Source organism: Gadus chalcogrammus, chromosome 8, assembly GCF_026213295.1.
Source record: "Gadus chalcogrammus isolate NIFS_2021 chromosome 8, NIFS_Gcha_1.0, whole genome shotgun sequence".
Classification (NCBI taxonomy): Eukaryota; Metazoa; Chordata; class Actinopteri; order Gadiformes; family Gadidae; genus Gadus; species Gadus chalcogrammus.
Genome location: NC_079419.1, coordinates 13,675,217 through 13,699,308, shown reverse-complemented (window position 1 = coordinate 13,699,308; position 24,092 = coordinate 13,675,217). Strand labels below are relative to the sequence as shown.

The window sequence follows — 24,092 nt, the reverse complement described above, 5'->3', positions numbered from 1 at the left end:
CAAAAATATTTTGTCAAAGGTAAGTGTTTGGCTGCTAGTAGTTCAGTCAACTAGCTTCAGCCATTGATAGGCCAATTGGTCGTTTTTTTTGTTTGTCTGCCCCAACCGGAAGTTTACCAACTTAACGATAAAGTTGCAGTGAAGCTGTATCGAGCTCCGCGCTGCTAACAGGCTAGCGGTCCCCATCACCCCACAGCACGTAGAGGAAATTTCATCTGAATTTCATCATTTTAAAGCCACTCCAACGACAACAGGACACCGAGGGATTAGGTAGGTCGGTGCCCCACAGTGGGTGACTGAAAAGTGAAGGATCCTCCGCGATGGCTACGGAAGAGCTATATGAGGTAATGCTATCTGAAGTCTACATTTACACTCTTGGACGTGCGCTTGATGCCCCGCCGGTCCCGATGCAAAATGATTGATCAGGTCTTGGAAGGAGTAATTTATCTGAATAATTTCGTCTAGAGAAGCTATTGCTTGGGTTACAATAGCTAATGTTGCTAATTTCTTATGCAGGAATATAGTATAGTTTGGACGCCTCGTGGTGTCAATCTAGACCCGCTGACTTTGTAGACTTCAGGGCTGTCTTTTGATTATAGTTTATAAAGTGAGTATGATTTGGGGGTTTGCGCGTGTATATATTAATTGGAAAGTGGATCAGAAAATCGGTCCCCATCAACTCATTTGCATCACGCGATTTCACACTTGATTAGTCTTATATTCCCTGTCACCAGTCCTGATTCGATCATTTCGATCGATTAAGTGTTTCCAAAGGGTAACTGTCTGATGTTGTTAGTCAACCCTCTTTATTCTCGTATGAACTGGTCTAGAATATTACCAGGTTGTCTGGGTGATCAATATTTATCGATCATTCATGGTAACTTTAGTGGCAAGTGTCCTTGGCTGAATCTTTTGAACCAACCGAATGAGAAACACTAGGCCTACAGGCACTTTTGTCAGGTGCATTAGAGCTCGGGCGTGGATGGATACAACAGCGATATTGTATGAATATGCGACCAGATGTTCGCTGTCATTTGCTCAGGTGGAGCATATCGTGGACAAGAGGAGGAACAAGAAGGGGAAGACGGAGTACCTGGTGCGATGGCGAGGCTATGGTACAGAGGAGGACACCTGGGAGCCAGAGACTCACCTGTCCGCCTGCCTAGTCTACATCCAGGAGTTCAACCGTCAGCAACTAGCCAATCACAAAGACAGCCCTCTGCTCAGATCCACCCGGACTACACCCCACCCGGCCACCGGCCAAGCCCCTCTCCCGGGCCATTCCCCTCTCATGAGCCACACCCCTCTTACAGGCCACTCCCCTGCTAGCAACGGCGCTACCGCCACTAGCAAGGGCTCGGCCACCAACGCCCGCAAACACTTCCCCAGCCAGCCCCAGCTTCCTAGCGGGGCCTCGGCCCACTGCAGCAGCTTGTTAGCATCGGACACTGTTAACGTGAAGCCTAGCAGCCCCCTGCTGCTGGCTGCCTCTAGACACAGCCGCCAGGGGCTGGACTGCAGGGAGCCGGGGCCCCTGACGTCGCCCTCCCAGTCCCCGGTCCTGAACCCCGGCGGCCGACGCCCAGGGGTGGACCTGTCCAAGACGGGTATCAAGATCCTGGTGCCCCGGAGCCCCATGAACAGCCGCGTGGACGCCGAGGAGTCCCTCAGCGAGGGGGCCCACAGCCTGGAGGCCGGCTCCCAGGAGGCCCACCTGGTGCCGCCCGAGGTGGCCCTTTTAGTGAAGCCGGTGGGCGTCCTGCCGCTGAGGCCCGGGGAGGAGAGGGCCCGCATGGGCAGCCGGCCGCGGGGCCATCCCCAGAGCCTCCTGCCGTCCTCCCAGGTCCCCATCACTCCTGCCGCCATGCGCTCCCACAACGGAACAGGTCAGACGCTCACGTCAGGTCTCCATTCTGCTCATTTATAAGATAAAGATATTTCAAGGTATTTGTCTAAAAAATATATACTGTAGTTTAAAAAAAAAGGCTCTGTATCTGCCGACAGACTGGGGAATCATCCCACAAGCCAACTAACTAGTGATCACTGCGACTTTGATATGAGGGTCGAAACGTGATTAGGGTTAAGGTGTGGGTGTGTGGAAGCAGCCCCAGCAAGTTTGGTGAAATCAGGGTTGGAAAATCTACTGATTTGGATGTATTTTCCCTCGGGAGGAACCGAGAGCTGCCGCTGCCTCCTTCCGCCAGCCGGGAGCGACCGCTGGTCCTGTCGGATCCTTTATGCAGCCTCGTCTTTCTGGTCCCTGTCCCCAGGTGCCTCAGCCCTCATGGAGGCGTCGTCGGCCGGCGGATTGGCTGGGTCACAGAGCGCCACGGTGGGCGCGGCCAGCGCGTCCACGGGGAAGCGGCGGGTGGAGGAGCGCCACGCCTTCGACAAGCGTCTCCGCTACAGCGTGCGGCAGACGGAGAGCGCCTACCGCTACCGCGACATCGTGGTCCGCAAGCAGGACGGCTTCACCCACATCCTGCTGTCCACCAAGACCGAGAACAACACCCTCAACCCCGACGTACGTGTGTTGTGCTCTGCTCTGTCGCTTGTTCCCATGGCTACCGCTCTGGGACAGTGTGTTTAGAGTGTTTAGGACTCTTTACTGTAGCTAGCACTGTACTGACGATCAAACACTACCGCAGCAACCACCGAAGAACAATGAATTAAGGATTGATTTGTTCTCGCTTTATTCCTTTCAAACAGGTGATGAAGGAGATCCAGAGCGCCATGGCAACGGCAGCATCGGACGACAGCAAGCTGGTGTTGCTAGGCGCGGTCGGCAACACCTTCTGCTACGGCCTGGACTTCCTGTACTTCATCAGGCGACTCACCGATGACAGGAAGAAGGAGAGCGTAAAGATGGCCGAAACCATCAGGTACGAGACAGATGGAGTGGATAAGGGGTGCGGTTTATCGGCTACCATGGTGAGGGGACGGGGAACAGCCATGTACCATTGAGAGTGCTTTTCGTGTCTATGACCGAAGTGGTTCTCATTTAAAGGGCCCCTGTCTTGCCACCAGGTCTTAATGTGATTAGCCATCCAAAAATCTGCCCTGCCATTTAACATACTAACTGGGCATGTCCTAGCCTGGTCCTACCAGACTCTTGTACTTCATTTCATTTGTACAGAGAGTCTGGATCTACTCAATTGACAAACGTTAACTCACTTGAAGGCGGGTGTCTGTTGAAGTTAAAAACTATTGGATCTGCCCAGTGCCACTCTGGATCTGCCATAACCAATCGCTAACGTTTGGCCGGGAATCACGTTGCGCGCCGGCTGTAAACAAACCAAACACCGTGCGTGAAGATGTCCGTCAACGAGAGCTGACTTTAACGTCATTGTTCTCAGCCACTCCCTCTGTTCGCTGATCGGACAAAGACAATTTTGACGGAGAAAACGCACTCGCAGACCAAGTACTGAAGGGAAATTCAAATTGAGCAGAAGTACTTAGGCGGGCGGAGCCAGGCTAGGCATGTCCACCCAGATGTATTAAATCAGTCAACCAGCCTACCCTGGGGACTGGATTAAGAGACAGTAGCTTGTAATGGCTAATCACACCAACATTTGGTATAATAGGGGCCCTCTAAAATATGCATGCTGTTTTGAATCTATTATCCTTTGCGTTCCACTCTACCGGTTTACGGTTGGCCCGTTCAGCCTGTTCATAAGTGTGGCCTGTGTTGACTGCCACCAGTTCGCTGGTAGGTTAGCTTGCGTCCTTGTATAAACAATTGTCTGAGCCCACTTCCTGTGAGCACTGAGCAGGCTGGGTGTGTGCCGCTATAGCTAACCGTTTCCCTCCCGTCCCTCCCCGTGGGCAGAGCGTTTGTGGACACCTTCATACAGTTCAAGAAGCCCATCGTGGTGGCGGTGAACGGCCCCGCCGTGGGCCTGGGCGCCGCGCTCCTGCCGCTGTGCGACGTGGTGTGGGCCAACGAGAAGGCCTGGTTCCAGACGCCCTACACCGTCTACGGCCAGACGCCAGACACCTGCTCCTCCTTCACCTTCCCGCGCATCATGGGCGTGGCCTCGGTACGACCTCCACCTGTGGCGGGGTCACGTGACCCAACGGACCAGGTTCTACCTTGTGGTCGGCTGGTGTTGAGCAATGCTCGCATTTAACGTTAAGCCTTCCCCCGCGTGTGTTTTGAGTATTTTTCCTGTTTAAATGTTTTTTCAAAGCGGCTTGCGGTAAACTATAACAAAGATTGTCATTCAGAGCCTGTTTCAGAGGACATAATACGGGAAAATGTTGTTTCCCGTTGTCTTTACGGCTGTATCTCAATACATCTTTTTCTGGAGGTTCCTTTATCGTCCGAGGCTAACGTGAATACTATGTTCTGTGCTCTTCCAAGTCTAATTCAGTCAGTGGTGCAAAGACTGCACATATTTTTCACGGAAATGGCCGTGATGTTGCAGAGTGAAGATTGCCTGTGTGAAGCCATACAGTCGGCACTAGTCAAGCCTGACGGTTCCCCCTCCATCTTGCACTGTCGCAGGCCAAAGCTTTGGTTGCGTCTCTCCCATGCTCATGCTACACGTTGTGCTCCTGTCCCCCCTCCAGGCCAACGAGATGCTGCTCAGCGGGAGGAAGCTGACCGCCCAGGAGGCGTGTGCCAAGGGGCTGGTGTCCCAGGTGCTCTGGCCCGGCACCTTCAGCCAGGAGGTCATGCTACGCATCAAAGAGCTCGTCTCCGTCAACTCCCTCGTAAGTGAAGACACGCTGATAATTTTTTTTTTTATTGACTTGTCTGTTTTTATTCGACTCAATGGTCAAAATGGTTCACTTACAAAAAAAAGATATATACATTTTTACAAATCATACAGTAAGTTTTAAATAAACCATCAACATAAATGTTTGAATTAAAGGGCCCTCTAGTATACCACCACTTGTGACGTCACAGGTGTTAATGTCCGCCCAGCTGTATGATGGCTAGAGCAGCCTTCCCAGTGGACTGTACCAACTGGAAGTCCACAATGTATCCACCGTACATCTGGGCGGACACATTTGATGTCCCTAATCAACATCACACTTGGTGGTAAACCGTGGCCCGTTCTAAAGGTCATGTCCGCGTTCATCATCAGCTATACCCTTCATCTGACCCCCAGGTGCTGCGGGAGTCCAAGGCGCTGATGCGCAGCACCAACCGAAGTGCACTGGAGCAAGCCAACGAGCGGGAGTGCGAAGCTCTGAAGAGGGTGTGGGGGTCGTCACAGGGCACAGACTCCATCCTCAAGTACCTGCAGAAGAAACTAGACCAGCTTTAGTGGTCATGGCGACTGCCACTCCTCCTCCTCCCGCCATGTGAAAAGCCTCCAGTAGGGGGCCAACTGTTTCACACAACACGGCTAACAATGACTCTGCTGTTCGGAGAGACCGTTGACGATCCGCAGCCATATAGCACACCATTTAAAAGTGACGCTTTTCACGTTTCAAACAACCCCCTCTGAAGCTGGCTATAGACAAAGGGGTGGGAGAGAGACAAGCCAACGTTCTGATTGGCCAATAGGTTGTGAGGGAGAACCTGGTTACTGACGCACTCTAAAAGACAAAACAGCACGGCCTTATGGGAAATACAAGACGACAGCGAATCAAAATGCCTAGAACACAAGTTTTGTGCAGGGGGCGGGGTTTCAAATGGACCATACAGGTGTTGTTTTCACCTGTCAGAAGAACAGATTGTCTGTGTCCCAAGTGTCTTTTGGACGCACATTAGCTCCACTCTGGAATGAATGTTGGTCTACACAGCATTGTGTCATTCCAATATCTGTATTCTATAATTATTTTAGGATTATTAATAATTTCCTATCCGTATTGCAACCGTGTACAGTTATTTTTGTTAATAAATTCTGGTCCGAGTGGATCCGTTGTGATACTTGTGGTCCTTTTTGATTCAAACTTTTTTGGAAAAAGGTCTGAAAACGCACTTCTAACAAAAAGGCTCAAATAATGGCTAATAAATCTTCACTAACCCACATTTACTTCGACGATAAATAATAAAAAAAATCATACTTTCTCTAACTGCCAAACAGGCAGCCCCAGAAGAGCCGGATCTCGGGTTCAAATAAAGACCAACCTTGCAGTGTTGGGGGTGGAACCGTCAGGGCGGACAGGCGTCATGCGAGCCGGTGGCCATGCAGATCCAGTAGTCCAGGTTCTGGAAGAGGACCAGGGTGTAGAAGTTCTCCCCTCCGCTCAGGAAGCCGTGCTCGGCGGTCCCCCAGGAGACGGGGCTGTCCTGGAAGCCGTGCACCGTCAGAGCTAGCCATGGTGCTAGCTTGGGTTCTAGCACAGAGCGCCTGGGAGTGACGGAGAACATGAGGTTAGAAACCTATAACCGTGTGTTAGAACATTTAAGGAGGGCGTTGGAACCTAAACACTTATTCCTGACCACCCATGCTATGATTGCACGGTGCTTTCATGCTTTTGAGAACACAGATGTTTACAGGGGAGGGCGAACACTGGCCTCTGTCAGGGTACCAGGGAAGGGAGCCGGCTTACCGGAGGACGTCCAGCAGGTGGTAGATGTCTTCAGGGAGGAGTAGTCCGGTGACTGAGCACCGCACCGCGGAGTCCACCACCGTCTGGGGCTGGGGACACTCATAGGTGGACAGGTAGCCGCCACTCTCGTCCTCACTGGGACACAGGCAAACAAAACGGTGGACGCAATCTTTATCAATCGTTTACAACCCATAACTTGGATATATGAAACAACTACTGTGTAGTGACAATAAATTGACAAGTTTTTTACAAGGTTATGATGACATTGTGTCAGTCAAGTTGTTGTCTAGCTTTACGTTGGACTTTAATTGGAAAATGTCTTGGAAAGGTCAAGAACTGCAAACATGTCAACAATTTAACAGATCAAGACTTCACGATATTCTATCTGAAGGTGAAAGACCATGAACTTTGAATGGACATTCATTTCTCCTGGGAACCTCGTTTAAAACGATACATCCCTACTTGGGCCTGAACTTGTGCCACTCCTAGCTTAGCATACAGCACTAGCTCCCCCTGACCATCGGTTGTCGGTAACAATGATTTTGATAGAATGGGGACCTACAACGTGACTCCCGCGTCCACGGCCCCCAGCCACTCCAGGAAGCTCTGAGGGTCACATGACTGCTGCTCCCCCTGGAGGTCAGAGGTCACCAGAGTGGGGCATGGTAATGATGTCATCACGTGGGTGCTGACCCGAGGTCTGTGTTCTGAGAGCTTGTGATTGGACAGCAGGCTCTGGAGGGCGGGGCTTTCGTCACCTGTTAGGGCGACAAAACGTAATATGAGCGAGACCATCCCCAAATGTCACATTTCAAAACGCTAAAACTGCACGTGAGGTGTGTGTACCTGGGAGATGCTAGTGCCCGTGAGGTGCGTTTACCTTGGAGATGCTAGTGCACGTGAGGTGTGTATACCTGGGAGATGCTGACTCAGCAGGAGGTCACAGCTGAGAGGGTTGTGTTCCGTCAGGGCCTTCAGAACACGCTGGTGACCCTTACCACCTGGGGACATGGTCCGATCCTTCAGGTCCACACTCACAACTACACACACACACACACACACACACACACACACACACACACACACACACACACACACACACACACACACACACACACACACACACACACACACACACACACACACACACACACACACAAACACACACACACTTTACATTGGCTGTATTGTGACATCAATACTTCTAATAAAAAACACATGTACAATTTATTTAGTAAAATGCTTTTATCCAAAGAGACGTAAAGTGAAGTCAGAAACATGTTTTTGAGAAGCCGGTGGGATTAGTGCATCTTGCTCAAGGATGCATTCAGGTCAGGCTCAGGACAATAGGGATTGACCGCTACTCTCCACTGGTAGTGGCTCACCGGCTGCTATAGTTAGGCCTATACAAATATAACAGACTTGAATAGTGCCTTTCAGTTGTTAAAACTTAACCACTAGACAATCCTGCCCTCCATTACGATCACCATGACAGCAACGCCGGTCATAGACCCGACGCCTGCCTGAACTACCAGCTCTGAGCAGTCCCATCCTGACCGCTAGTCTTCTGGTTCCCCTAGCCACGAAGAGCTTCTCTGAGGAACAGAGAGTGAGAGACCCCCTCATACCGTATCTCCCGGCTGGCCTGCGCTGGTACTGCGATGGTTTCCCCTCCAGACCCAGGGTCTCGTATGTGTCTTTGTCCACCGACAGGACCAGCTTCCCTGCAGAACCAGAACGGTCCGGTCATGAATCAGTGACACACAGATGTGCTTGGGGGAACAGAACACTTTTGGTTGAATATTAACTAATTATTTCTCAGTGCTTTGTAGTTCAACATCAAACTGAACATATAAACGTTAACGTAGTATATTAACTTATGTAATGTCCTAATAACACTTACATAATTAATTGCGTATTGGAAACATGTGTAATAGATCTATTAATAAACATCAGCATAACAATAGCAATGTTAACTAAACTTATATGTTGTTAATAATGTTACCATGTTATAAAGATATTATAATGCTGTGCTATTAAGACTGTTATGTGATTATAATGCTACTACTCAGGTAGGTACTCTGCTGGTGTAATACTCATAATGTTATTGATCAGGCATCCATACCATTTGGTAGAAGAGCAAAACAGTTGTCCTCATCTATTCTGGTCTGGTAAGATAGACCATACGTTGAACCTGTAAAGATGGTCAACGGTAAATCATCTTCCAATGCATACAGTAATAATGCTCATGTACATACTGACACGTACTCTGTAGCAACACAGCAAATTAGCACAGACCGACTGTGTGTTTGACTTTATGCCTCACGTGAGGTGGTTTACGTTTGGCCAACCTTTGTAAACAGCCTTCTCGAGGAATTCTTTGTCCAGCAGCTGGGATAGAGGCAGGTTTCGGACCAGGAGGAATGACCTCATGCTGTTCAAAGCAGAGTCGAGCTCAGCAGGGAGCCGGTCACACCCCGGGACTAAAAGAGATACCTGGACCGGAGACAAGGAAGGGAGACATCACGATTCTGAAGAACAAGACAAATGTATTGGAGTGAGGTTGTTCACATGGCGCAGTGCGACAGGAGGCATTTTACACGTGTTTGTTATTTTGATCAATCTATTTCGTGGACGGTAGACTTCGATGGTCTGCTATTCAATTATCAAACACTAATTGTAAAATCCTATTCAGCATCAGCAGCCAAATTGGATTTTTTTTTAACTACCATTCAGGGGGTCGTCTAAAACGGACCCATTTGGCTGCTGATGAGGGAATTTCGCACGCGAGTTCAAACATTTAATTTCCTTATGCATCAGTCAACATAAGTAGGACTCATTCATATGATTTAATCGGGGCATACACACATCAGTTCATGTCTCACCTTGTGGTTAAAGAAGTGTTGTTCTACGTGTGTGCCGAGTCTCGCCTTTTCATGATCCAAGTGTGATCTTTCACATGCTAACACGGTCCTCGGTGTCTTTTCTAACTGTTTAAACATTTTGAAGAGTATCTTTAAACATGTGTGCCCAGCGTGTTGAAGTTGCACATGAAGTTCGCGCATCAAGTCATCAAGGAACATTATACTTCCGGTTCATCACTTTTCAAAACAAGGGTCTCCAATGCTAAATTGACGGACTTAAAAAAAATGACCCGATTTATTTACACTTGACAGCAAAAATTAGAATAAATCCAAATACTTCGATCGTCTGATTATTGTAACAGTTTTATTCACAATTACTCACATTTCACGAACTGACAGATTCCGCTTCACATCAGTTACATTTTGCATTTAACCTTCTGGTCCAAAAATACAACTGTTGATATACACCAATAAGTTGGATCAGTGCCACTCCAAACCTGTACCACTCAGATATTCAGCTTTAACAATTTAATAAGACTGTATGGCTGTGAGTCAGAGGCTAATTGAACTAAGTTTCTTTTGAGTGCATACCGTTATAAAACTGGAATTAAAGCTCATTTGTGCAAAAGAGACTTATTTGGACTATTGGACGGTTGCAAAAACTCCTATATCATGGGTCGAATAGCATAATAGACTCGTATTGCATCGTAGACTCCAGATTGTCAGTGAGGCCGGTGATGTCCAGACTTCAACGAGCTCCAAGTCCCTCCACTATGGTCCTCTGGCTGCTGTACATCTGACCGACAGACACCTGCAGTGCAAACACATATAAACGCAAACTCATGAACTCATCCCTGTTCAGCTATGACATGCTTAGGTTTATATTTCAAACGGTTATAGATTGATGGATTGCGGTTAAATGTCCTTGAGAGTGAGATTGTCTCTAAAGCTTTCACTAATTGGTACTCTCAATGTGACTCAACTGAATGACTCAATTTATTACTTTCTAGCTTTACTTGTACAGCTATTAACGATTAAAATATTATCTTGGAACCCACCTGTCTCTTGATCAGAGCCAGGCTCTCTCTAGCCCTGGTCAGAAGCTGGTCCATACTTTTAGGGTTGTCCACATGCTTATTCTCCCTGAAACCATCCTTTATCCGGCGGAGAGCGTAGTTTCTGTGGGAACAGAGACGTGAAGACACGATTTTATATTATGGATAGATCGCCGATTGACCATGAAAGCCCCTTTACGACCTGCGTATTGCACATTTATTTCGTCACTGTTCTGATACTCGAGGTAAGAAGACAGCTGTAGGAAACCCATTTAACATCACGCTCATTTTGGCAGCACACATACATTAAAATAAAGTAAATACCTGAAGTTGTAAGAAGGGAACTTGCTGCTCTCTTTGATCAACATTCGGTACAACGCAATAACCTGAGTTCGGCTGGAGGACGCCATGCTGACCGCTTCGTCTTCGTTTCTTATTTCTGGTCAGATTCTTGGTGATGTAACATGCCCTATAGCGGCCACCGTAGAAAAACATTGAACCCGGAAGTACATCCCTAACCCTAGCACACGAGGTTGTGTGGGGTTATTGTGAATACCATCACAACTGATAAAGTATTAATTGAATCTAATAAAGGTTGTGATTTTAGAGATAATGACTTCTCTTCGTGCCAATGTTGTAGAGGGACAATTCGACGATGCAGAAGATTCAGACACGTGAGTGTTGGTCCATTATTTGCTGTCGGTATGCCTTATTACGTGCAGATGATGCTACTGTTTACAATCCACATAGAATGTGCCATTATATACAGATATATATATTATAGGCCTACTACAACATCCTAGACTCAACTCACTTCAGTTGAGCTTCACTAACATGTATGTCAGCCCTACTTCGACTTTCCCCATGTCACGTTAATATGAAAGTAGGAACACAAATAATTTGTTCAATGAACAAAAATGATGTGTGTGATGATTATACTGTACGACAATATCTATATGTCAAGAATAGTCAGGGGTTGTCATGGCTACCCGGCAACAACATGGAGTTAAATGTTGTGTTGCTTTGGGTAGCCCTGCGTGACTGACTGTACGGTGTGTTATTTAACGTAATGTTCGATCTGTTTGACATGAAAAATGTCCTTGTGGTTCAGTCCCGCCGATGCCGTTGAGGTTACTCCACCGGCCGTACATGTGGTAGAAACCCAGGTCAACAGTCTGTCGCTTGAACCTCCACCAACCGGTCTGGTTGAAGGAGAGGAGTATGAGGACTATGAATATGATTATGATGATGAAGAAGATGATGACGACGAGTGGGATTGGAAGGGGTCAGACATTACCAAACGCTACAACAGCATGAACCGACCAGGCCTCAACTCCCAGGTAGGAGATGAAAATGCTTCACTCATGCATACCTTATATCACCTTGATCTACCGTTAAATGCTAAACTATATTTACATTTACTGTTCACAGTCAAATAAGCAGAATTCTTCGAACAAGGCGCTCAAGTCGTCCACGCCCACCGATAAAGCTTTGAGGAAATTTGAACACAAGATCAATCTGGGTACATTCTCCTCACCTTCTTTCACTTTGTTCTGCTGGTTCACAAAACCAGCAACAGTTTGATGATTGTCTTTCTTACATTCTTTATTCCGGGTAGATAAACTAAACTATGCCGACTCGGTGATCAACAAAGTGACGACAATGCAGAAACAGAGGGATTCTGACACGTACGTTTCATTCCCTATCATTACCAACATTATCCGAGGAGCCAAGATACAATTTTCTGAGCATTTAGAGTAATGTTTTCCTCCTAAATGACAAACAAAGACTGTTTACTCTTGTAGCAACCGCATCCGTCTTAATCTGTTGCTTTCTAGGTTCCGAGTGAAGGACAAGTCGGACCGGGCTACAGTTGAACAGGTAAACCACCTGATAATAATAACATTCATAGTGTCATTCACACTTTTAGTCAAGAGTCAAATAGAATTGTTGAGGCCACGATGCTTCCAGTTGGCCATGTTTCATGTTCTAGATTAACATTCTAGAGGAGGACTTTTATATTGAAACTTCTCCTTCTGCAGGTTTTGGATCCCAGAACAAGGATGATCCTCTTCAAGATGCTCAGTCGTGGAATCATCTCTGAGATCAACGGGTGTATCAGCACAGGGAAAGAGGTGAGATCACACACACACTCTATATGTCTGTCTGTCTGTCTGTCTGTGTGTCTCTCTCAACTGGGTTGTTGTGATTTAACAACCAGGCCAACGTGTACCACGCCACCACAGCCGCTGGAGAGAACAGAGCGATCAAGATCTACAAGACGTCCATCTTACTGTTCAAGGACCGCGACAAATACGTCAGCGGAGAGTTCAGGTACAGAGACGTCCTCAGCATGGTCTGTTAACCTCTTATACACATACACACACACACACACACACACACACACACACACACACACACACACACACACACACACAGGCAGCTGCACAGACCATCTTCAGTGCTGCCTCTGTGCTTTTTGCAGGTTTCGCCATGGTTACTGCAAAGGCAACCCCAGGAAGATGGTGCGCACGTGGGCCGAGAAGGAGATGAGGAACCTCCTCAGGTGAACTAGCCGAACATCTGTCTCGCAGGAAGCTGGGAAGGAGGATTCTTCCAGAGGATTCTATGTAACCTTTGGCCTCTGGGTTTTAGGCTGCAGACAGCTGGGATACCCAGTCCAGAACCTCTGATGCTCCGGAGTCATGTCCTCCTCATGACCTTCATTGGCAAGGAAGACATGTAAGAACCAAGGACAGTGTTCTGCTCGTTAATTTAATGGCCAATCAGTGTTCTGCTTGTTTGCATCAGAGGGCCAATTAACATTGTTCGATCAATCCATTTCCCCCGGGTTCAATAAAGTCATCTGATTTGGGAAGTGTTGGGAACATTGGGAAGTGCGGATTTGTTGACCGGGTCCATATCTGTGGTTCCAGGCCAGCTCCTCTGCTGAAGAACGCGGCACTGTCCGATTCCAAGGCGTGCGAACTGTACCTGCAGGTCATCGAGCACATGAGGAAGATGTACCAGGAGGCCCGCCTGGTCCACGCCGACCTCAGCGAGTTCAACATACTGTGAGTGTCTTCAGCGGTATTAGTCACACTACGTTTGTACCACTCCATGATCATCTTATTAACCTCTTATTGCATATGTTTGCAATTAAATGAATCTGCTTCAAAAGGGAAAATGGGGAAGATCCCCATCAGCGTGAACAATTCTAGTTTCCTTTGCCAGCAGACGTATGGTTAATCCAGCTAGCGTATTAGTTTCCATTATTATTATTATTCCATTATTCCATATAAGAAAGCGATTATGCGACTTCTCTGCAGCTTTAGACAGAAGGAGAGTTACTACAGATACATTCGGGGTCCGATTACCACCGACCCGTAACCTCCGGGGACACCGAACGCAGACGGGAATCCTTCCAGAAGGTTGTGTTGTGTATCTAACAGCCGTGTTGGTCGCTCAGGTACAACAACGGCGACGCAGTCATCATCGACGTGTCCCAGTCAGTGGAGCACGACCACCCCCACGCCCTGGAGTTCCTCCGCAAGGACTGCAGCAACATCAACGGTAGCGGGCACGCACTCACACTCACTCACACACCGTGCACACGTAGCTGACAGTTCTTGTATGCCATCCTACTACACACCAGGGGCTCTCACCACTGAAGGAAACCACTCTGTTTATTTGCAGGGAATCAAAGCACTGTTTTGAAATGGGGTTTACATAGCAGGTGTCAGCCCACATTCCTCACTGTCATTTCCTCAGACACGGCTCTCCTCAGACTGCCCACAGCAGAACAGAAAGCCTGCATATATTTAGTGGCCTTAAAGGTTGTATCAGTGATTCTGATTGAAACATAAAGTATCACATTCATCTGCTTTTTCCTCACAATCCGCTAGCTGCCCGTCCCATAAGCAGGCTGTCAAAAAACCGCGTCTCTAGGCAGCCTAGGCTCCGAGATCGCACATAAAAACAAATGGTACTACCAACACCTCAAAATCAAAATAAACAGTGTTCTAACCAATCACAGGCAAGGGGTGGGTGTTGTGCTGTTTCGCGCTCGTGCCTGGGTTATGCGACCCTTCGATTGTCGTATGTGTTGCGCGTTCATGGTCATGCACGTTCATGAAAATGCGCGTCCATGATCATTTTCAAAACACGGGAGGGAGGGGCTAGCTGGCTCTGTTTGTTTGGAGTCTCGCAACGGAAGTCAGGGCAACCAGAATCGCTGATACAACCTTTAAGCTACAACACTATTCAGATGGAAATGCCACTTTACATGCATGTGTGACACTAGTCAGGGTTAAAGACACCATCCCTATAAACATTAATCCATTAGTTTCTCTAAGCGATGAGGTCCCTGGAGGCTGACCGTTGATCCCCTGTCCCCCCCAGACTTCTTCCTGAAGCGCGGCGTGGCCGTGATGACCATCAGAGAGCTGTTTGAGTTCATCACCGACCCCTCCATCAACAGCGACAACATCAACGAGTACCTGGAGCGGGTAGGTGGAGTGGGTGGGGCGACCAGCAGCTCATCTGGGGTGCAGGTCCTAGCCCGGGGGTCCCAGCTCGTGGGTCTTCAGGCTGCACTTTGGAAAGAATAGAATATCATATATTTTATGAGTTTAAGTGGCAAACAATGTGTGATGTCCTTAAAAAGTTACGTTAATTGTCATTGTATATCCAACGAGTAGCAGTCTCTAGTGACAACCAAATAGAGAATGAAAAGAATAGACGTTGTTTAAGCTGACTTTTATTAAAGCAGAGGTTGTGTATTTAGGCACAGTTTTAGAAAAGTTAAGATTGTATTTAGACAGGGTTTGGTTGAATAATAAAGCTGTGTGTGTGTGTGTGTGTGTGTGTGTGTGTGTGTGTGTGTGTGTGTGTGTGTGTGTGTGTGTGTGTGTGTGTGTGTGTGTGTGTGTGTGTGTGTGTGTGTGTGTGTGTGTGTGTGTGTAGGCCATGGACATCTCCTCAGACAGAACGGTGCAGGAGCGCTCGGACCAAGACCGGGTCGACGAAGAGGTGCGTTCACACATCTCTCCCAGTACCAGCTGTCAAAGTAAAAGCCCCCATACAGTAAGCCTAACCTCTGACCTTACCCCCAGGTGTTCAAGAAGGCCTACATCCCCCGGACGCTGACGGAGGTGAACCACTACGAGCGTGACGTGGCGGCCATGAAGGAGGAGGACGCCGCGATGCACGCCCAGAACGACAACGTGAGGATGCGGTTTACACGCCACTCATACCTCATAACTCACTGCTTGTTTGTTTTTACAGTCTCGCTTTTTTTCCCCTGTTTTTTTATTCGCCTTATCGTATATTGATATGATCTTGTTCTATTGTTTGTTGTGTGTACTGGCCCTCCGTAACACTTAGTTACGTTTGTTTAAAATATTTTTTTTTTCATGATTTTTAATTTTTTCTCTACTAAGGTAGAGGCAGCTCTAGTAACGCTGACTATGTTTTCCGCAGGTTCTCTACCAAACCGTAATGGGGCTGAGGAAGGACCTGTCTGGAGTTCAAAAGGTCAGTGTACCCTGTTCTCAAGTGAAATTTCTTATTGCTTTGTGAATCATTGACGTTACGATTTACGTGACTTTAGGAGATTGCATTTTCACGTTAAATTGGGATTGTAGTTTAGATTTGAGCTATTATTTGGGGTGCTAGTGGGCTAGGCGAACCATCAGAGCAGGAAGTGTTAACGCTAGAGACGCGTCTGTTTCCGGTTCTAGGTTCCGGCACTGCTGGAGGAGAGCAGCAGCTCGGAGGGCAGCTCTGAAGAAGAGGAAGACGGAGATGAGGAAGAGAAAGGAGAGAAACAAGAGGAATCCTCGGTGGATAAGAAGGTATGTCAAATGTAACTTGTCCATTACCAATCCATGTGTTGTAATGTCGACTCCTAGGTCATTAAAAAAAATGCAAAAAATGAATTGTATGTAACTTCAAGGTACAGCGTTATAGTATATTTGATTTTTGTAGTTTTTTAAAGAAATGCCAATTAAACTTTGAATATAAATAAAGTTTAGGCACTCCTAAAACAGAGTGCCTGTTGTTGGATCCCAGGCACTCTTTGTTTAGCCAACCAACTGACAAACACAGGGACGTCTTCATAGCTGTCCTCTCCTCCTCTAGGAACGAAAGAAGAACATCAAAGAAGCTCAGAGGGAGAAGAGGAAAAGCAAAACGCCGAAACACGTGAAGAAACGGAAGGAGAAAACGTCCAAGAACAAGTAGAGGGAACCGAGCCTGCCCGGGTTGGGATCACCTCAGTCTGACTTTGTACTCCAGGGACCAGCCTCCAATGCTAGTTCAGGGGGGAGTTGAACCGGCAACCTTTTTAACAGATCTCCAGCCACTGGTCCAACCACACAGGATGTCACTGGAGTCGGAGACTTGTGAAACCATCAGAACATTCTGGAAGATGTAACCCATACGTGTAATAGTATGGTTGTTTAATATTCAACCGGCAAGTCTGGGATTTTCACAAAAATAAACCAAACATTAGTTTATGATGATGCAAGCCAGGCTAAAAGGTGAATCTTTTAAACACTTAAATTGTGACAGATTTTTATCCAATGTGGATTCCAGTTTGAAAATGAATTTGTTATATGGTTCCCTGATCACTTAATTTAAGATAGTATGGTTGTTAAATAAATCCATAATCAACTCAAACCATAATTAGTAAATGTAGGCAGTTGAGTGGGATTGGTTAAAGGTGTCTGCTAAACAGTAAATACCTTGCCGGAAGTTCTATGCAGTATTTTCTCTGCACCTGTCCCACCTGTCTGCTGCAAACCCTACACAGATGACAAGCAGGACAGACTGTTTCATCAGCAACAGATGAACAACATGACAAACTCAAGGAAATAAATACTGTTTTATTCATAATAAACCATTTGCAGTTGTAACAAGATATTTATGAAAGAAATAACAATGGTTGAGCTAGTGTCACCGATGGCCATGTTCCCGAGAGACGACGAATGCTGAACAACGTACTTTGAGTGAGGGGTAGGGGCGGGGCTAAGGCACATTAAGCTTGGATGTAATTAGACCATTTTCCTCTGATGTCAAATGTGGGCGGTTATACATAATTCTTATCTTCCATGATCGAATTGGGCATAAAACAAAAAAACTTTTGTCCAATACTTTGAATATTTCATGAACGGAGCTGACCAAATTAGTATAGACTAAAAAATAAAAAACACCTGTGGGGGTTAGGATGGACATGAATTAGATCAGCTAAAATAAAAAATAGTTCCAGCAACTACCCTCCCCCCACCAACCTGTGAAAGGTTTCATACAGAAACTACCCATAAGCCTCTGGGCTAAAGAGAGGTTTTCCAGCTTTCTGATTAGCTCACAGAGGTAATCCATGATATTTGATTGGCTGTAGATGTCGGGGAGGGGCGTGGCAGGAAGGGGCAAGGCGCTCAGATGGTGAAACAGGGAGTCAGCTCTTGGCCTGCTTCCTCTTCTGGACCAGCTCCGCTAACAGTTTGTAGCGGATCATACACTCCTCCTGGGGGCGGAGCCACAAACGGCAGTTGGAACATTGCGATATATTTGTATGGTCATTCATCATAAGCAATAAAACATCCAACTACCGAAATCCTCATCCACACGTTGGTGTCAAAGGTAGGTATTCATTTAAACGTACCTTTTTCCCTCATTAGTAAAAACAAATCTAGGTGGTTGACAAACTTTATGTTGAACATAACAGCTTTAACGTAGCTAGACACAAACATGTCCGCAACACACTTTGACGTGATCCTAGGTTGGCAGTTGGCACCACCAAACTGTCAACCTAGCATCACGTTAAAGTGTGTAAGGAACGCTTTTGTGTCCGTCTACGTTAAAACATTCGATTGTCAAAATAATCAAACATTATTCATTTATTTTGACACAAAAGTGTTTCTATTAGGCACAAAATGAGCGTGTCCATCACACGCTCATGTCGAGCAAATCGACGGGCCGATACTTGTGGTTTGGTGGACGGTTGTCATGGAGACGGGTCTGCTCACCTTGGTCTTGCCCGGCACCATCTTGGCGATGCGGTCCCAGCGCTCGGCGGCGCCACGGGGGATCTGCTGCAGGGCGGTCTCCAGGAGCTTCTGCTGGTTCTGCGTCCACACGCTCTCCTTCTGCTCCTCGGGCTCCTGCTGCGCCTCCTCCCGCTTCTGCTGCTTCTCCTCCTCCTCCTCCTCATCCACGGCCGTCGGGTCAAAGTCCCGCTGCCGCCTCGACTTCACCCTCGACTCCCCGTTCGTGCCTCCTCCACCTCCTCCTCCTCCTCCACCTCCACCTCCACCTCCAGCCTTTTTGGACCTCCTCCTGAGGACCTGTCCCTCCTGCTCCCCCTCCTCCTCTCCCTGAGGTGGGGTCACGGCGGAGGCGGTGGGGGTGGGGGCGGGTTTGGGGGTGGGGGCGGGTTTGGGGCTGGGTTTTGGGGCGGGGCTGGTGGTGGGCGGGGCATCCCGCTGGGTCATTATGCTGTCTGCAACACAGCCAGCAGTGGTCGCCTTGGAGGACTGGCCGCTCTTCAGCTCCGACAGCTTCACCAGCCCTGGGGACAACGATCGGTGACCATGAGGGACATCACAGAGTCAGTGCGGTAAGCCAATAGGCAGGTAGAGATTTAGATTTCGCTCCAAATGTGCACTCATTGTAATAGTTAGGGAATTTCCCACAAAAAGTAACATTTAAGGTTTTCATTATTATTATGATTAACATTTATTTTACCTGTAGTGTTGGTCACACAGTCTTTGACTTGCTTTACTTTTGTGGTCACCTGGAGAGAAAGCGAACACAACCTAGGATTATCACACCAAGCAAACCCACATCTCGGAGTACTTCAGCCAACCACAGAAGCACTCCTTTTACATCTACTGACCAGGTTACAGCCCATGATGGCTGATGATGGATTAACGATACTTTATCATAATTTGACTCCTCTTGTCTGCAAGTGAACGTGGCTTGTCTTAAGTGAATGTTGCTCATCTTAAAGTGAATGTTGCTCGTCTTAAAGTGAAATTTTGCTTGTCTTAAGTGAATGTGGCTCGTCTTAAAGTGAATGTGGCTCGTCTTAACCATTATAACTTCACGATCAGACTAAGGAGTAGCGGAGCTGCAGCCCTGCTAGTACGGCGGGCGTCTAGATCAACACGGTCTCCTCACGTCAGCGACGGATCTTCCCAGCTCGTGGGCGATCTTCTCCCAGCGACCGGGCGTTCCTCCAGGGAACTTCACCATGTTCCTGCTGAGGAGGCTGATGTCCTCGTCGGACCACTCTGGAGCCTGACACACAAAAACACACAAAAATGGATAACTTACTTCAACATAAATTGCCATTACAGCAGTATTTTATTATTTAGCAATTTCCCAACCGTTTTGTCGTATGTACCCCCACAGCCCCTTCACAAGTCTCATGTACACCTGAATCCCATTCAACAAATAGAAATATTTGACATGGTCCTTTTAGTTGTATTGCTCTGACAATGACCAACAAAGTCTTTCAATGCCCCCATGGAAGCTACTGGGGTGGAGGGCTTGGAATCACTAAGGATCCACTTACTTCCCCCATCAGTTTTGGACCATCAGTTTTGGACCAGGGGAGGCTGGTACCTTTTTCTTGCTCTTGCGGTTGTCCAGCCAGTCGTCCAGCTGGTCCTCCACCTCCTGGATGGAGGCCGTGGGGCACACCTGGTACAGGCCGTCCGCCGCCGGGGCCTCGTACACCGGGAACTCCACCTTCACCTTCTTCACCTTGGGACGCTTCTCCCCTACAGGAAGGGAGGTCGTGTCGTGTCAACGGCCGGGACAGATTCGTTCCAGAGCAAACACACGTTCAAAACTTTCCCGAATAGAATATAGTGCTCTCAATGAACTGTTTTTGTTTTTGCTGTGGGGTTCTGATGATTGGCTGATGAAGGAGTGAATCCAAAGGGATGAAGGAGTGAAACTAAAAGCAATGTACAAGTGAATCGCCGGTGTCTTACGAGGAGCAGATTCTTGCTCAGCCATCTCCTCCTCCTCCTGCTTCGCTCTCATCTTCATCTCTTTGTGGTCTTCGTAGTACTGCTTCACTTCCTACCAAACACACATACACAGCAGGTGATCAGTCAGTCAGTCAGTCAGTCAGTCAGTCAGTCAGACTAGCAGACAGATATCAAGACAGGCATTGAACATACAGCGAGACAAACCAACAGACACTCAGAAAGACAGACAGTAAGTGGGAGGTTGACCTGGATGGTCTGGGGCAGTGATTTGATTGATAGGTAGAGCCAGATGCTGAGCTTCAGAGGAAGGATGTCCTGCCAATTGGGGCGGTCCTGATCCCTGCAGACGGCAAATCAGAAAGAGCCCCATGAGCTATGACAACACCGCGACATCACATGATAGACGCTAGTCAAGGGGCAAAAGGTTGGACGTTAACGCACCTGGGCTCCTCACACGGCTTGGAGTTCGTCTTTTTCTTCTTCTCCTTCTTCCTCTTATTGCTCAGCATTTCATCCTGAACAAAACAGTCATATGTAACAGATGCACCGGGGTCTTTGGCTCAATCTCGACCCCCTACTGGCAAACAACAGAGGCTCCATCCTTTCCAAGCCAAACTTAAAACCAATTGTGGGACTGTTTACGTATTCAGATCCTTGAATGGAATTGATGCGTACCGTCTAACGGTAAACTAGATTACCGATAAATGCTTTAATGATAAATTAGGGGGGAGGGACATCTTGCTCAAGGATGCCTATAGGTAGGACTACAGACATTGGGAATGGAACCCAGATTATTTTGCCTGTGAGTTTAGGGGACTGCATGCAAAAAGGGGAAAGCATCAAGGCGCATAACAAAAAGGTACAAAGTTTGAAGTTTGGTTAACTTTACAAAAGCTGTTTAATTAAAGGGGTGGGGTTATCATGATTAATTAAGAGGGGGAGGGGTCATCAGCAGTTGATGAAATGGGGTGTTTTCTGTTTGATATAAAAAGTGTGGGGTTAGCAGCCTGTTCAATCAAAAGGGGGTGTGGTTATCTGCTGTTTATTTAAAGGGGGTGTGTTCTTAGTAGTTTAATTAAAAAAGGGGGGGGCTTACCAGCTGTTTCTCCAGGTAGACGGACCAGATGATGGCGTAGTGTCCAACGGTGAGGATGAGGAAGAGGAGGAAGCCCAGCTCTGCGTTGCTCATCTTCCTCACCCGGCGGTACAGGGTGAAGGGGTGCTTCCAGTCCGGCAGGCCGTTCACCAGGATGTCATCGTACCTGGAGCCACGTCACATGATCCAGTCAGACCCCTGGGTACCACACACACCGGAGGAGGCCTGTGTGTGTGTGTGTGTGTGTGTGTGTGTGTGTGTGTGTGTGTGTGTGTGTGTGTGTGTGTGTGTGTGTGTGTGTGTGTGTGTGTGTGTGTGTGTGTGTGTGTGTGTGTGTGTGTGTGTGTGTGTCTTACCTCATTCTCCTCTCCTCATCCTTCAGGACTTCATAGATTCCCACCAGCTGACAGGAAAACAAACAAACATAACTAAGTCAACACACCCACACGCTCCTCAGGAAGCAAACAGACAGTAAACACTACAGAACCAAACACACACAACCAAAACAAACACACAGAACATAATGCCAAAAAAAATAACTGCAGGACCAAACACACACCAGTGTTCCCATGGAGACAGGGTACACGTTAATAAAAGACACAGCATGGCATGGTAAGTGTATAGTATACTCAAGAAGTGTATAGTATACTGAAGAGGTGTGTGTGTGTGTGTGTGTGTGTGTGTGTGTGTGTGTGTGTGTGTGTGTGTGTGTGTGTGTGTGTGTGTGGTGATGGGAGACAACTCCTACTTGTCTGAACTGGCTCTCTGCGTTCTCATCCTTGTTCTTATCTGGATGGAGGGTGAGCGTGAGACGCCGGTAGGCCTTCTTGATTTCCACCGGCGTGGCATCCTACGGTAACCCAGAGGGAGGGAGGGAGAAAGCGCAATAAAGGGGAGACAGAGAGAGACACAGATCAACCAAGGCCAATTAACACCTGCATGTTACCTCCGAGTCATATTTATGAGAAGCGGAAATGTATGGTGTCGGAAATATGTCATAGTATCTTCCAGGCGGAAGAAGAATCAGAATTTTCTACCGACTTTTTTCAATCTGTTAACTAATGGATTAATGGTTTAATATGAAACATCAGGCCCTATTAATTATGATCCATACGTGCCAGTGCCGCGGGAAGCCAACAGCTGTCTGCGGACGTGCGCCGGGTTTAGCGTGCGTGGCATAGGCTATCCTATAGCCGAATGCACAGCAGAGACGCACTGTACTCTGCTGTTTATTCAACGCCGTAGCCCGCGTAACGGGAATGTTGGACCGATGGAGTAACTTAAATCTTTAATATGACCCGGCTACAGAGACACCAATGTAGGGCGGCCATTCCGCGGCACACTGACTGGACCCTACCTTGTCCACGGAGAGGAACTGGTAGAAGGTCTGTGGGATTTCTTCCACCAGATCAAAGAGCTCTAGGTCGGTGTCCCACGAAGCCACAGGAGATAAAACACTATAAAAAACACACGATAAAAAGAGTAGCGATCGACCGGGCGGGAATAAGAACATGGTTGATCGTTGAGTCACGGCCACATAAAGACTGTTAAGTGAATGCTTGTCCAGACCCGGCCGGCAGTCCAGTCCACTACTATACTACACACCGTGGATGTATACAGCAGCCAGCGACACGCACTACTCGAACACTTCCGGGAGCTGTGGGCACTGCTTTCAAAATAAAAGTATAGCCGCCCTAAAACGCCGCTAGGTAAATTACTGCACTGTGGAATGCTAATTTATTTCCGGCATGTTTTCAAAAAACCTGCAACTAGATATATTTGTCTTGGCGGGATGTGTGCTCAACTCTGAGTCTGTAGCGTTGATGGAAGCACACGCCACACATCCGTTGGCAGTTAACTGGAATGAACGCACATAAACTACGAGAAGCACCGCTGAACTTACTTTTCACCACTAGATGTCAGTAAGGACACAGGAGGAGGAAGTCGTTGGTACTTTTGTGCAGAGGCGAGCTCAATTTGAAAAGGTATCATGACCTTTGTCGGACATTGGCCACCGTGCTTACATTTTCTTTCTTGTATATTGTAATGGAGAACGTCAGACCATTATTTCATTTTGATACGTTTATACTTTGTTTCCTACAGTATGCCATATAATTGTATTGTTATTATTTTCTTTGTATCTTATTGTTTAATTAGATAATTGTTTAATACGATGAATTGTTTCACAACTATTTCTATTCAGATGGTAGCTGTAAAACTGTGTACATGACAAATACATCTGGAAACTTGAAACAAAACAGTAAAACATTACTGTCTTTATCATCATCTAGATTCAGTGTCAGAATTTACTTGGCATATTACACACACTTAATACACGAAGCTTTGATGTTTCCTTTACAATATAAAAAAACTAACAAACATAAAGATATGAACAACAGTTTGTAACTGACATTAAAATATCACACCAACAAGCAATCCAACAAAAATGTCCTATGCCAAAGCCGGTAAAGCTAGCTGGAAATGCTAATTCGATTGTTAACGTTCTGGGGCGACTTTGTACACATGATGATTTTGAAAACGGATGTCACAGCATGGCATATGG

The 24,092-nt window shown here is 47.3% G+C and overlaps 5 protein-coding genes across 5 annotated transcripts; 2 read left to right on the top strand and 3 right to left on the bottom strand.

Annotated features, from left to right (window-relative positions):
* The first annotated feature begins 112 nt into the window (after positions 1 to 112).
* On the top strand, positions 113 to 6,155 carry LOC130388324 (chromodomain Y-like protein). The gene is made up of 7 exons (XM_056597787.1): positions 113 to 344; positions 1,043 to 1,886; positions 2,271 to 2,524; positions 2,710 to 2,882; positions 3,830 to 4,040; positions 4,573 to 4,716; positions 5,118 to 6,155. The coding sequence occupies exons 1-7, from the start codon at positions 321 to 323 to the stop codon at positions 5,274 to 5,276; spliced, it is 1,809 nt and encodes a 602-aa protein (XP_056453762.1). The 5' UTR covers positions 113 to 320; the 3' UTR covers positions 5,277 to 6,155.
* Positions 4,745 to 9,618, bottom strand: LOC130388331 (ribonuclease P protein subunit p40-like). Its single transcript, XM_056597792.1, has 9 exons — positions 9,396 to 9,618; positions 8,862 to 9,006; positions 8,636 to 8,704; positions 8,139 to 8,234; positions 7,425 to 7,550; positions 7,073 to 7,268; positions 6,511 to 6,645; positions 6,086 to 6,308; positions 4,745 to 5,249 (listed from the first exon to the last, which is right to left on the bottom strand). Exons 1-8 carry the CDS (start codon positions 9,591 to 9,593, stop codon positions 6,110 to 6,112), a joined length of 1,164 nt encoding a protein of 387 aa, XP_056453767.1. The 5' UTR covers positions 9,594 to 9,618; the 3' UTR covers positions 4,745 to 5,249; positions 6,086 to 6,109.
* An 84-nt stretch (positions 9,619 to 9,702) lies between these two features.
* Positions 9,703 to 10,903, bottom strand: LOC130388333 (LYR motif-containing protein 4A-like). Its single transcript, XM_056597794.1, has 3 exons — positions 10,754 to 10,903; positions 10,433 to 10,553; positions 9,703 to 10,185 (listed from the first exon to the last, which is right to left on the bottom strand). Exons 1-3 carry the CDS (start codon positions 10,837 to 10,839, stop codon positions 10,123 to 10,125), a joined length of 270 nt encoding a protein of 89 aa, XP_056453769.1. The 5' UTR covers positions 10,840 to 10,903; the 3' UTR covers positions 9,703 to 10,122.
* A 1-nt stretch (position 10,904) lies between these two features.
* Positions 10,905 to 17,668, top strand: LOC130388327 (serine/threonine-protein kinase RIO1-like). The gene is made up of 17 exons (XM_056597789.1): positions 10,905 to 11,103; positions 11,541 to 11,769; positions 11,861 to 11,951; positions 12,048 to 12,117; positions 12,268 to 12,310; positions 12,472 to 12,564; positions 12,651 to 12,763; positions 12,915 to 12,995; positions 13,085 to 13,171; positions 13,366 to 13,503; positions 13,899 to 14,002; positions 14,831 to 14,937; positions 15,395 to 15,460; positions 15,544 to 15,654; positions 15,911 to 15,964; positions 16,171 to 16,284; positions 16,571 to 17,668. The coding sequence occupies exons 1-17, from the start codon at positions 11,042 to 11,044 to the stop codon at positions 16,670 to 16,672; spliced, it is 1,665 nt and encodes a 554-aa protein (XP_056453764.1). The 5' UTR covers positions 10,905 to 11,041; the 3' UTR covers positions 16,673 to 17,668.
* Positions 17,276 to 23,169, bottom strand: LOC130388326 (dnaJ homolog subfamily C member 1-like). The gene is made up of 12 exons (XM_056597788.1): positions 22,887 to 23,169; positions 22,278 to 22,379; positions 21,886 to 21,932; positions 21,530 to 21,695; positions 20,875 to 20,948; positions 20,680 to 20,773; positions 20,434 to 20,524; positions 20,060 to 20,217; positions 19,613 to 19,732; positions 19,178 to 19,226; positions 18,460 to 19,001; positions 17,276 to 17,957 (listed from the first exon to the last, which is right to left on the bottom strand). Exons 1-12 carry the CDS (start codon positions 23,040 to 23,042, stop codon positions 17,889 to 17,891), a joined length of 1,668 nt encoding a protein of 555 aa, XP_056453763.1. The 5' UTR covers positions 23,043 to 23,169; the 3' UTR covers positions 17,276 to 17,888.
* Between the last annotated feature and the right edge of the window lie 923 nt (positions 23,170 to 24,092).

What these genes read in the sequence shown, in the direction of transcription:
- LOC130388324 (XM_056597787.1), top strand. Translation starts at nt 321, where the DNA reads ATGGCTACGGAAGAGCTATATGAG. An exon ending in CTACGGAAGAGCTATATGAG is followed by an intron (nt 345 to 1,042) that starts GTAATGCTATCT and finishes TCATTTGCTCAG; the next exon opens with GTGGAGCATATCGTGGACAA. An exon ending in ACAACACCCTCAACCCCGAC is followed by an intron (nt 2,525 to 2,709) that starts GTACGTGTGTTG and finishes CCTTTCAAACAG; the next exon opens with GTGATGAAGGAGATCCAGAG.
- LOC130388331 (XM_056597792.1), bottom strand. Translation starts at nt 9,593, where the DNA reads ATGTTCCTTGATGACTTGATGCGCGAACTTCATGTGCAACTTCAACAC. An exon ending in AACACTTCTTTAACCACAAG is followed by an intron (nt 9,007 to 9,395) that starts GTGAGACATGAA and finishes TCTCCGGTCCAG; the next exon opens with GTATCTCTTTTAGTCCCGGG. An exon ending in CACCTGCTGGACGTCCTCCG is followed by an intron (nt 6,309 to 6,510) that starts GTAAGCCGGCTC and finishes CGTCACTCCCAG; the next exon opens with GCGCTCTGTGCTAGAACCCA.
- LOC130388333 (XM_056597794.1), bottom strand. Translation starts at nt 10,839, where the DNA reads ATGGCGTCCTCCAGCCGAACTCAGGTTATTGCGTTGTACCGAATGTTG. An exon ending in TTCCCTTCTTACAACTTCAG is followed by an intron (nt 10,554 to 10,753) that starts GTATTTACTTTA and finishes CTGTTCCCACAG; the next exon opens with AAACTACGCTCTCCGCCGGA. An exon ending in TGGCTCTGATCAAGAGACAG is followed by an intron (nt 10,186 to 10,432) that starts GTGGGTTCCAAG and finishes TTTGCACTGCAG; the next exon opens with GTGTCTGTCGGTCAGATGTA.
- LOC130388327 (XM_056597789.1), top strand. Translation starts at nt 11,042, where the DNA reads ATGACTTCTCTTCGTGCCAATGTTGTAGAGGGACAATTCGACGATGCA. An exon ending in TGAACACAAGATCAATCTGG is followed by an intron (nt 11,952 to 12,047) that starts GTACATTCTCCT and finishes TATTCCGGGTAG; the next exon opens with ATAAACTAAACTATGCCGAC. An exon ending in CTCAGCGAGTTCAACATACT is followed by an intron (nt 13,504 to 13,898) that starts GTGAGTGTCTTC and finishes TTGGTCGCTCAG; the next exon opens with GTACAACAACGGCGACGCAG.
- LOC130388326 (XM_056597788.1), bottom strand. Translation starts at nt 23,042, where the DNA reads ATGTTCTTATTCCCGCCCGGTCGATCGCTACTCTTTTTATCGTGTGTT. An exon ending in AGTTCCTCTCCGTGGACAAG is followed by an intron (nt 22,380 to 22,886) that starts GTAGGGTCCAGT and finishes GGGTTACCGTAG; the next exon opens with GATGCCACGCCGGTGGAAAT. An exon ending in ACCGCAAGAGCAAGAAAAAG is followed by an intron (nt 19,733 to 20,059) that starts GTACCAGCCTCC and finishes TTTGTGTGTCAG; the next exon opens with GCTCCAGAGTGGTCCGACGA.